Genomic DNA, 12,554 nt, shown 5'->3' on the forward strand with positions numbered 1-12,554 from the left:
TAAATTTATATTTAATATTAAGTTATAAAAAAATTATAATTAAAATAGATTTTAATAATGTCTCAATTTTCTAAAGAAAAAAAAAACTTTTGAAAAAGTATAAATAATTTTTATATAAATCTAAAATAAATACATATTATTATTTTTTTTGTTGTACTTGATTATTTTATTAAAAAAAAAAACTATTTGTCTGCCTTTTAGGCTTAATTTTAAAGAGATAACATGCTAAAATATTAAAGAAATTTTTTTTTATTCTCTTTATAGTATAATAAAAAAAAAACTATTAAAAAAATATATGATAAAAATATGAATTAATAAGCTATGGCATGAAATGAAATGAAATTAATTCGTCATTTAAAATAAAAATATATAAATGTGTATTGTATTTTAAATATTATTATTATTATTATATTTAACAATAATTTTTTAGTTTTAAAATTTTCAAAAGTTGAAAATATTATAATTTTATGAAAAATTAATATTCATTCATTAACAGTATTTAAAATAAAAGTTATTACATTTTAATACAATTTCAAATTATAATGATTTTTTTATTTTAATATATTTATATATCTAAATATTGGATGTTTTATAATAAATTTTTATTAATTACAATAAGCTAATTGTGAGATTGTAAATATATAACATTACTATACATTTATTATTTTTAATATATAATATTAATATACTTTTTTTTAAAATCTATTATAAAAATAAATATATATATTTATTTATTTTATTAATTTTAAATTATTCTTAAAAAATTGTAACAAAGTTGTTTTACAAAAGAATAGACTTGTAACTCTACAAGACATTTTTTATAGTTATTTATCTTATTATTACAAAATTAATTATAAAATTATAATTTTTATTTTTATAAATTTAATTTTAAAAATTAGTTTAAATAATATTTAACTAATATAATTTAATGATAAACATCAAAATTTTTTTCATCAATTAGTGTTGTCTTAATTGACGTTGTTACACGCAACTTTTAAAATTGCTTTTTTTTTTATTAATATTATTTTTTCACATATGTTTTTTTTTTCATAATTTTTATTTTAACTTATTCAAATATATATATATATATATATATATATATTATTTCAATTAGAAAATATTAAATATAATGTTGGGCTGTACACCTGTTATTAAAAAAATTTATTTATAAGAGCTAGAAAGATTACAATTATGATAATAATAATAGTAAAATTTGCCTTCAAATGATTAACTTTTTTTTTCCAGAAACTTTGTCTTCGATAGATAAAAGTTAGTTTAAAAAAATTAACGTTAACTATTATCTAAAACTTGACTAAATATTAATATACTAAAAAACCACTTTTTTTTATCTATATGATAAAATCCAACATAACATTGTCATTTTAACTTACCAATTAGAAAACTATTAAAATAATAAAATATAATTATTTTTACTGACTTCAAGTATATATAATAAAATTAAATATAATATAATGTATATAATTTTCTATAAATAAAAAATTTATTTATTTAAGTATTATTCCAAGAAAATTCTTAAAATTACAATTCTTGATTTTATAAATGTAATACATTTTTACCACATCATTCATAGCTTTTACTGATTTGATAATGAACTTTTAAAGTACAAAAAGTTTAATTTTCTATTAGATAAGTAGGTGGAAGTATTAATTATGGTTACTATTCTTCTAACAAGGAAGTACATCTATTTCCAACTGATTCATATATTTTTATAAATTTAAGATAAATATATGTACATATATATATCTTATTATCATAATAAAAAAATTTTTTCTTGATTATCTAAAATTATTTTTTAAATATTGTAAGGTCAAGTATTTTTATTATATTATTTTTTAATATAAAAAATATTGATAATATTTTTAAAATATTATAATATAATTATCTAAAACTTGTCTTATTATATTAAAAAAAACAACTTATAATAAGTAGAATGCCAGTAATATTTCTTAATTATGTACAATTTCTACTTTTTTTTTTTTATTATTTATGTTAAAAATGATCATACGTTTGTAAGTCATGACTTTTAACATTATTAGAAAATTTCATAAAATGTCATTTTAAAAACTAAAAATTTTATAAAAATAAATTTATACTAATTAGTACAATATTATTTCTAATAAATTTTTTTTTAACATTTAGAATATTTTTATATTTTTAATATATTATTATTATTTTTATATTTATATATTTTATAATAATTATTATTTATATAAAAAAAATAGTTTAAGTTTCCTTTATAAAAAAAATAAAAAAAATTTTTTTTATTAAAAATGTAATGTGAACAGTAGTAGTCAAAATTTTTAAAATAGATTCAGGTAGAATAAATAAAATGTGTTCTTCTATCATGTGTCTAATATATATGTACATTAATACTTTCACCATTTATAATTTTGCTAGAGATTTAATTTATTCTACAGCACATAATGTAAAAAGGCAGTGATAATAATAAAAATCATTTTGGTTAGTGTTATTTTAATATTTATTTTAATAACTAAAATATTGTCCTTTCAAACAACAGCTTCTTGCACTCTATTTTAACAACCATCATTAATGTTGATTTTATATACTTTGTTAATGTTAGTTAAGCTACTTCTTTAGTTCCTAGTATGAATCAAGTTTTTAATATATATATATATATAAATTATATGAATGTATTTTTTATAATAACAAGTAAAAGATATAAATATATATATATATATATACTATATTCAATAAAATGTGTTTTGTAGTAACATATTATTATATTAATAATTACTATTTATATCATTGATCTTAAAATATTTTACTAAATCAATATTTTTAATTTTTTCTTTTCTACTTAGTTGACGATCACCAAGTTGATTCATTATTACAAATATTTATTAGATACTTTTTTTTTAAATTGATTTTATAGTCTACCAAAATTTATTTTTAATAAATATATATATATATATATATATATATATGTATTTTTGTAAAATTTATTCATAAATATTGTTTATTGTTATTATAATTCATTAAATCAAATCAATTTTTTAAATTACTAGTGTATAATATTTACACAAAAATTTTATAATTTAATTAAAAAAATATTTCTATATTATAATTTAAATTGTAATAATAACAATCTTTTTTTGTTATAATAGAATTTAAAAAAAAAGTATTATTTTTTTAAAAATTTTAGAGATAATAAATAAAAATTTGAACCTAAAAGTTTATATATTAACACTTTACTATAATTATATATTTTTTAAGTACAAAGGATATGTAGTATCCATGGAAATTATAAAAGATTTTGGTATTTAATTAAATCGTACTTTTATCTTTCTTATTATTGGTAGGATTGGCAAAAAAAAAATTTATTTTAAATGTAAATAATATAAAATATATTATGTAACTAAATAACATTATCCATAATCATAATATTAATCATATCATTCTTTATTAAAAAGAAAAGTGTTATATTAAACAATAAATATAATTTATAGAAAAAAAAATTATAATAAATTATTAATATTATGTTTTTGTTTAATAATATTTTATATAATAATGTTTTACTTTTATATAATATTTATAAAATAATAATACTAAACAATGTGTCAAATAATTTTTTTTTTATAAGAAAACTGTATATAACTAATAAGTATATAAAATATACTTTAAAATTTTTAAATTTTATTAAAAAATATTAGCTAGTCAAATAGATATGAAAATTACAAATTATTTTAATAATAATTATATTTACATATGTATAAATTTTTGATAATAAGAATATGTATTGTATATATTATTAGGATCAATGATTTTTATATGATGAAATATTATAATAAATTTGTCTTCTCTTATTAACAATGTTGATTTTTCTACTTTTTTTTTTAACCTTTTTTTCATTTTGATATTTATAAATGTTTTTGTATATTATTTGTTAAACATTCATATTTACTTAATTTAAATTATATGTGTATATGAAATTTTACACATATATTATAAATTATGATTTTTTTTTTATAATAAATTTTATTCAATTTTTTTAAGGATATTGTATTTATAATACTATATATAATTGTACTTAAATATAAAATTTAAAGAATACTTTTTATAATTTGATAATTATTTTTATTAAAATGAGTGAAGGTGTATCATTAAAACAAGTTACTTCACCCACATCTGAATCACAAAATGAAGAATTATGTTTAGTTTGTAGTGACATATCAACAGGTTATCATTATGGAGTTCCTTCATGTAATGGATGGTTTGTTTATATTACATATAAATTTTTTATTATATTTTTATTATTTTTATTTTATAGTAAAACATTTTTTCGAAGAACAATTATGAAAAAACAAACATTTGTTTGTCATTATACTGGTAATTGTCCTGTAGACAAAAGTATTAGATGTGCTTGTAGACATTGTCGTTTTGAAAAATGTCTATCTGTTGGAATGAATAGAAATGCCATTCAGCAAAATCGTGATCCTATAGGTTATACAAAAAGAACAAGAAGATATCCAAAACTTGAAAATGTTCCTACTGTTAAATCCCTTTTTACTAATAATAATAATAATAATGGAAATAATACATATAAAAATTCAAATAATTTACAATGTTCACCAACTAATATGGCTTTTAATAATCAATCATTTTCATGTCAGTCAACATCAAATGTTGGTTGTAAATGTAATAATAATATTTCATCTATTGAAAATACTCCTGAAAGTCGTGATGAAGATAATTTATTTTTACGACTAATTGAGTTAGAAGGAATAATGGGTAAATTACGGTGTTCTCATATGATAATTAAAGAAAATTTATGTGATCTCATACAATCTCCATCAATTTTTAATAACAAAGAATTTATTGATGTTCAAATACGAAATATACATACATATACTAATTTACGTCCAGCTGTATCTACAGATTTTCAATATTGGCATGAAAGAGATTGGATTTTAATGATAGAATGGGCTAAAAATTTACCATCATATCCATCATTACCAACATCTGATAGATTAGCATTATTAAGGTACTCATCATTAACTTTTCCCTCTTTGCAACAAATATTTTACACACCTGAAAATACTAATAATGATATTATATTTCCAAATGGAGCATTTTTCAATAATGAATATCCAAATGATAGACCAGCTGGATATAATAGAAAAAAAATGCAATTACTAGAGCAATTACATAGACCAATGAAAAAATTACGAATTAATTCAGCTGAATATGCTGCTATAAGAGCTATCTTTTTTTTAAATCCTGATGCTCCAGATTTAAATCAAGAAAGTGCTGATGCAGTTTCTATTGATAGAGCTAAAATTACCAGTGCATTATATAGGTATTTTATAATAATTTTATAATTATATTAATAATTTTTTTTATATTAGATATTTGGTTAAAAATTATGGAATGATAGAAGCACCAAAAAGATATACTTCACTTTTACTTCTTGGTACTGTTTTAGCAGCAATGGTAGTTGAAATGCGTGAAGCAGTAGTGGTAGCAGATTTTTTTGAACAAATAGAATTTTCAGCTTTTGCAAAACAACTTCTTTTTGGTAGTGGTGATGATCATGATCATCTTCATGATGAAGGACAATGTCCACTTAAACGTGTTCGTCCCACAATAACATCATCAGATAATTCAGTAATATTTAATCAAACAATAAATTCAGATATTAAATGTGAAACAACTTCACCAAAATTAGAGGGACAACAAAATAATTTTAATAATTTTAATTTTTCTGATATAGCAACTAATCCAACACAAATATCACATCCTTCATATACTTTACAAAATCAAGCAACACAATTTCAACAATTATTTACAGCTCAGCAAGCGAACATGTATATAGATTTCGTAAGCATGCAAAATACAATGGCCAGGAGTAAATATGATTGTTAACTTATTATTTAGTTTACTAATTATATATAGTTTTAAACATTTACCATCAAAATTATAAAAATTACATATTTTTTTTTTGTTTATTATACTATTATCTTTTGAATTGTATATATATATTTTTAACAATAATTATTCATTTAAAAAAATGTTTTTTTTTGTTATATTGTAATTAATAAAATTCTTATACCATATTTATATATATATAATTTTTTTTATTTTCAATAAAATATTTTTATTTAGAAAAAGTTGAATTAAAATTTGATACAAAATGTTTCAATTTTTTTATTAAAACATTCTGGTAAATAAAATATTATTATCAAAAAAATCTTTTTTTTTTTTCTTATGATTATTAAAAATTGAAATCATATATACAAGTATTCATGAATTGTTAAGTTATATCTAATTGTAATTGGTATCATATTATAATTAAATTTTGTTCATTATATAATCATTTTTGTAAATTCAAAAATTTTTAATTGATATATTATTTTAGTTTTCTTATTTTTTTGATTTATTTAGGTTTAAATTTTTAACTTTATAATTAATGGATAGCAATAATTTGTCTATTAGTAAAATTCATCAAATTTCTAGTGATAACTAATTAGTTTTACTACTAAAAATAGAAAATATGAAATTAAAACTGTTGAAAATGAATCAAAAGAAATTTTTAAATAAGAACAATGTTTATTAAGTAATGCCACCCAAATTGAGGCATTAGAAAAACAGACAGATAAGTACAAGGAGTATAAGAAGAAAAATAATGAAGAAAACAGAAAGTCTTATTTCTAGTTTTAATTCTCTGTCTTAAAAATATGCTTCTATGAATAATGCCACGAATAGGCATATTTAATTATTTTTAATTATTTTATTGTTTTAATTATTTATTATCAAATAAAATGTGTTTATAATTATGTCTTTTATTATTATTTTATTAAGTGGTGTAACTTATTTTACCGCTACATCATCCCATAACGGGATGAAATCATAAATACCATTAGGATCAATCTAATGTTAATATGATGTTAATGACTATTATAGAAGATGTTAACAATGAAAAAAAATGACAACAAATTGTAATAATAAAAATCTCTCAACCGAAATTATTACATCAAAAGATAGTGATGAAATTGTTAAAACTGCAGAAAATAATGATAAACAAAGACTTTTAGTTGTTAAAAAAAGTAAAACTACATTTTATATTGTTATTAGGGATGAACAAAAGAGTAGTACAGACATTACTTTTAAACGTCGTCGAATTATTACTAAATTTGATTAAACATATTCAAATTTTGATAAGGATATTAAAGAATCAATTAAAAACAGTAAAATTAGTACTATAAAAAGTTTTACTACTTCTAAATCTAAAGAAAATTTGACATCAAAAAAAAAGAATACCTAAAGTTAGTAAAAAAATCTGCTGATATTGGAAAATCTTTTAAGATTTCTTATAACATTTCTGATAAACAATTAATTAATGAAAATAGTATCGAAATAAAGGAAACAGAAGTATTAAAGAATAATAATGATAAAGAGAAAATATCTAATGAGATAATTGATAGTGTTTAATCAAAAACAATTGATAACTTAAATGATGTAAAAAACTCATTATCTATTGCTAATATTTAATTTACAAGTATTGATTATATATATATTTTTCTTTTAATTCTTTCTTCTTTTAATATTTCTAATAAATAATAAAATATTTTATTATCAGAATTATTTGAATGAAATAGTTCTTTATGATATATAAAAATATAAATTGATATCAATATAATATTTTATAAATGATTATTAACAAACTAATATTAGATAAGAATATATTAAAAGTGTGATAAATAAAATTACAATATAAACTTGTTATATTGTTATATAATTTTTCTTTAATTTTTATAAATGTCAAATAGTAAGGTACAATTTCCGGCTAAAGAATATTCTAATGTTCAAAAGGAATGGATTGGAAAGGAATATATTGTAACACCAAGTATATTAAATATATTGGTTGATGGTGGTATAATAAAAGATAAGAATGTAATTGACATTGGTTGTGGAAACGGTTTGAAAAAATATTTTTTTAATTTTAAATTATTAATTTAGGTCATTATAGTAATGATATGTTAAAATGGGAAGCTAAAAGTGTTCATGGTATTGATCAATCAATTGAGATGATAAATAAAGCTAAAAATACTTATACTAAAAAAGGATTAACTTTTGAATGTATTTCAACACTTGATATGAAATATGAAGAAATATATGATGTTGCTGTAGCATTTTTTGTTATGGAATTTAATCAAACAATTGATGATTTATTTAAATCATTTAAAAATATCCAAAAATGTTTAAAAAAAGGAGGTAAATTTATATCAATAATACCAAATGGTATCCAAAATTATAATTCAACAAAAGAAGAGGGTCAAAAATTTGGTGCATCATGGGAAATAAATTTATCAACAAAAAGATATGATGGTGAAAGATTAAAAATAAACTTTTATAATAAAAATGGTAAGTAAAAAATAAAAAATAAAATAAAATATTTAATTGTATAGGTGAAGTAATTGGAAATTCACCTGTGACATTTTATTTTAATGAAACATATATAAATGCTGCTTTATCAGTTGGTTTTACAAGTGTTGAATTTAAAAATGTTATAATAAGTGAAGATGGTATTAAAAAATATGGAAAAGAATTTTTTAATTCTTTTATAAATCCACCAAAAATTGTTTTTCTTATAGAAACAAATTAAGTAATAAAAGTAAAAACAACAGATATATATTTTGTTTTATCTTTACTTCCATGTGGTGTAAATAATAATGCTTCTGCTTCTACATAAATTTCTTCTATATTTTGATGATTTATAAGTCTAAAATAATTACTTTTTCCTGTTCCCATACTTAATACTTGACGATGCATGTCAGAAACGATAATTGAGTCATCAGGATGTATAAATTTATATAATGACACATTTCTTGAATTTTGAAATTCTATATGATATTCTGACATCTCATTATCATTCTCAAAGTACCATATATTAAAGTCTGTTGTTAAAGTTAATACTAAAGTATTAGTTTTTAATTTAATTGATAATCCTATTGCTGTTGTTATTGGTGTTATATTTAATAAATAATATGAAATTAATTGATTATTCATCATTAATGAACCACATGTTATATCAATAATAACAGTTTTATATCCTACAGTATCATTAAAAACATCTTTATTTGATCTTCTACTAAGAGTTGATTTCATACGTACAGGAACGGATACTGTTGTTATTGTATTATAATTATACATAACATTAAATATATATTCTTTAACATTATTAAAATTATTATGGTCATTTGGATGTATATATGAAAGTATATTATTACCAATTAAATCAATTTGTGAAAGACCCATAAAAATACTAATTGTTTCTGTAACATAAAGAATTTGATTTTGTGATGTAACAAAAAGTATAAAACTATCAATTAACTAAAAATTTATATTTATATATATACATTATTTTTAAAATTACTTACCTCAATTAAATTATTATTTTCATAAAAATTAGTATGATGTTGATAACATTTATTATGTAAAGGAAATCTAGCTATCATATATTTTTGTAATTTAATATACGATAAAGCTAATCTAACAATAGATGTTTTATCCATATGTTCTTTACTAATTACTTGTGATATAGGTAATAATGAACCAATAAAATCAATTTGTTTATTTTCTTCAATTCTTCTTTTTTGAGCCATATTTCTAGAAGAAACAAATTTATTAGAAAATAAAATATAAATTAAAAAATATGTAATTCTTTGAAATAATAACAAATCAAATAAATATATTTTATTATTCAAGTCACATTTATAATATAATTAAGTAATCAATTTACAACTTGAGGTATTGTATAAATTATAAGTAAATAAATAATTATTATTTAAGAATTAATTTTAATATTAAATTACATAATATATATTTTTATTATTATATTATAGTATTAAAAAAAATTTTAATTATTCTATATAAATTAAATAAAAAAAAAGTTCAATTTTTAAATATATATTTAATTGAATGTTTTTTAAAATTTAATTTTAAAATAATGTAGTTTTTTACTAAAAAATTATAATAATTAATAACTTACTGTTATATTTTGATTATTATATAATGATAATTAAATTAATTTTAGATGAAATTTTTATTTTCATCTTTAGAATTTGAATTGTCATTTAATTTTTTAATATTATTTGATATTTGAGTGTTATTTTTTAAAAAATTACAAGAAAATAAAAATAAAAAAATTAATTTTATATGTATTTTTATAAACTTTCTATTTCTTTTAGGAGCAATAAGAAAAATAAAACCATTTAATGCTGGAAGCCAATTAAAACCACGTATCAAAATTGATGCAAAAAGATATGTTTGTCCACCAAATGTACAAAATAGGCAAAAAACAGTAACAGGAAGAAAAGAAAAAATCCAGGGGCAAAAAATTTGTAAAAATAATAATTTACTAAATGATTTATGTATTTTTCTAGTTGTTTCAACAAAACGCCTAGATTCTTTAAGACATGTTTGAATTTTTTTATGAATATATAAAACAAAAAGGTAAATAATTATATTTAATGTTGCAACTGACAGCATATGAACAATGAATGGGATATTATCCTTAATATTAAAAAAATAATTTTTATATAATAACTAAAAAAACTTACAGTTTTTGAATAAACAAGTTTTGAAAATGTTGTCATATTTAAATGATAAAAATGATTCTTTTCAAGAATATATTTTATATTTTGTTTTTGATTGTAATTTGGAAAAAAAGCAATTATTATAGAAATATTAATAATATATGATATAATAAGTGGAATGTATATTAAAATATTTGAATAAAAATATTCATTTAAAATATTTTTACATATTTTAAAGTATCGATATATGGTAATTGATATGGTAGAAAACATACAATGATTAAGAAGACAAAAATAAAAATAATAAAATATTACAGTACCATATTCATTAGGTGGTTTTATAAATGATGTTTCAAAACCACAAATAAAATATCCATCTGAACTTAAACAATACTAAATAAATTAAATAATAGTTTTTAATTTATTTATAATAAATATATTTAAACTTACAAGTTTAACAAAAATGTTATAAAATGAAAAAATTAATCCATAAATAAATTGACAAAAAACTAAATTTCTGTAACTCTTTAAATCATTTTTATTTTTATAAATAAATAGTATTGCAAGAGATAAAATATTGACCAAGAATGATGTATATATTGATAAAATGTCTGATAATTTAAATTTAAATTGAAGATGCTTAAAATTTGAAATTAATTCATAAATCATATTCTAAAAAGTTTTTGTCAAAAATAAATATGAATTTATATATGTTTAATATATAAAAATATTTCTTATAATATTATAAAATATAATGTTCATAAAATATAAGTATAATGTTCTTAAATGTATCCAAAGTATTTTATATATAAAATAAGGAAATAATGAATAAAACTTTAATTTAAAGCATAGTTAGTACAATAAACTTATTTCCCGTAAAAGAAAATGTATAAATATAATTAAAAATATAAAAAATTTTAATAGATAAAATTTATTTTCTATTTATTTTTTTATAATATTTTATTGATATTCAAAAATTTCATTATTAGAAAAGTTTTAATTATAAAATAAATATTTTCATTTATAAAATATTAATGGTTAATATGATACATATTATATATCAAAAATAATATTTGATAACGAATTTTATAACTTTATAATTAAACATTAGTTAAAGGTATTGTTGTATATGTATGATAAAACTTCCATTTTAAAATTTTTACTTTTAAATTTTGTAATAATTAATGTTAATTAACTCTCAAAGGAGATTTGTAATTATTTGGAGTATTTGATAAATTAATTATTTAATATTTTCAAAGAGAAACTAATGATAATATTTTTAATACTAATAGTTAACTTAAAAGCTTTTTATATATGATTGTATCATAAGATTATTATATGTAACCCAATTGAAATGAGAATTGATTATATATATATATATAATATTAAGTTGGTTAGAGATGCGAATGATGAAAGTGTTTTTCTTTGCTCGAGAATCAAACCATGTGGGCAAAAATTTGAGCTTTTTAACTCTGACGCCATTTATTATTATAATTCATAATTTTTAATTAGTAAATCTATTTCTAATAGATTTTTTATTTTACTAAATAATTATTTGTTTATTTTTTCTATATGCTTTAACTTTTAATTTCGATTATTTAAAAAAAAAATAATATTTTGAAACGCAGGAATATAACCATTATAAAATGGATCTCGACAATATGAAAAAAAAAATGTATAAAATAATAAAGGACAACTACTTAAATGGTATACAATGTAGAATTGTTAAAATAACTCTTACGAAAATGAAGGAATTTCTCTCTGATGTCTTGGAATTACATGGCAAAAATTTATTTTATTTCTAAATAGAATCTCTTTGAAATTGTATAAAATCATTGTTGAAAAAAATTTTATTAATGAAGTTTTACTTTTGATAGAAAAATTTAAAAAGGTAACTAATATAAGAAAAAATTAACAATTTTTTTTTAAATAAGAATATTAAAAATCTGATTTCAAAAAGGATAAAAAAAAGTCTAA

General features: G+C 17.9%; 5 protein-coding genes across 5 annotated transcripts; 3 read left to right on the forward strand and 2 right to left on the reverse strand.

Moving 5' to 3' along the window:
- Positions 1 to 4,124: 4,124 nt before the first annotated feature.
- On the forward strand, positions 4,125 to 5,904 carry SRAE_1000353300 (Transcription factor HNF-4 homolog; the record flags this gene model as incomplete). Its single annotated transcript, XM_024650734.1, has 3 exons — positions 4,125 to 4,252; positions 4,310 to 5,338; positions 5,388 to 5,904. 3 exons carry the CDS (start codon positions 4,125 to 4,127, stop codon positions 5,902 to 5,904), a joined length of 1,674 nt encoding a protein of 557 aa, XP_024504481.1.
- A 1,060-nt stretch (positions 5,905 to 6,964) lies between these two features.
- On the forward strand, positions 6,965 to 7,180 carry SRAE_1000353400 (Hypothetical protein; the record flags this gene model as incomplete). The annotated part of the gene is made up of 1 exon (XM_024650735.1): positions 6,965 to 7,180. The coding sequence occupies one exon, from the start codon at positions 6,965 to 6,967 to the stop codon at positions 7,178 to 7,180; it is 216 nt and encodes a 71-aa protein (XP_024504482.1).
- A 617-nt stretch (positions 7,181 to 7,797) lies between these two features.
- Positions 7,798 to 8,644, forward strand: SRAE_1000353500 (Methyltransferase domain-containing protein; the record flags this gene model as incomplete). The annotated part of the gene is made up of 3 exons (XM_024650736.1): positions 7,798 to 7,957; positions 7,999 to 8,403; positions 8,448 to 8,644. 3 exons carry the CDS (start codon positions 7,798 to 7,800, stop codon positions 8,642 to 8,644), a joined length of 762 nt encoding a protein of 253 aa, XP_024504483.1.
- On the reverse strand, positions 8,641 to 9,644 carry SRAE_1000353600 (PAS domain and Myc-type, basic helix-loop-helix (bHLH) domain and PAS fold domain-containing protein; the record flags this gene model as incomplete). The annotated part of the gene is made up of 2 exons (XM_024650737.1): positions 8,641 to 9,372; positions 9,420 to 9,644. 2 exons carry the CDS (start codon positions 9,642 to 9,644, stop codon positions 8,641 to 8,643), a joined length of 957 nt encoding a protein of 318 aa, XP_024504484.1.
- Positions 9,645 to 10,071: 427 nt separating this feature from the next.
- Positions 10,072 to 11,246, reverse strand: SRAE_1000353700 (7TM GPCR, serpentine receptor class r (Str) family-containing protein; the record flags this gene model as incomplete). The annotated part of the gene is made up of 3 exons (XM_024650738.1): positions 10,072 to 10,554; positions 10,602 to 10,970; positions 11,028 to 11,246. 3 exons carry the CDS (start codon positions 11,244 to 11,246, stop codon positions 10,072 to 10,074), a joined length of 1,071 nt encoding a protein of 356 aa, XP_024504485.1.
- Positions 11,247 to 12,554: the final 1,308 nt, after the last annotated feature.

This window comes from Strongyloides ratti (assembly GCF_001040885.1).
Source record: "Strongyloides ratti genome assembly S_ratti_ED321, chromosome : 1".
Classification (NCBI taxonomy): Eukaryota; Metazoa; Nematoda; class Chromadorea; order Rhabditida; family Strongyloididae; genus Strongyloides; species Strongyloides ratti.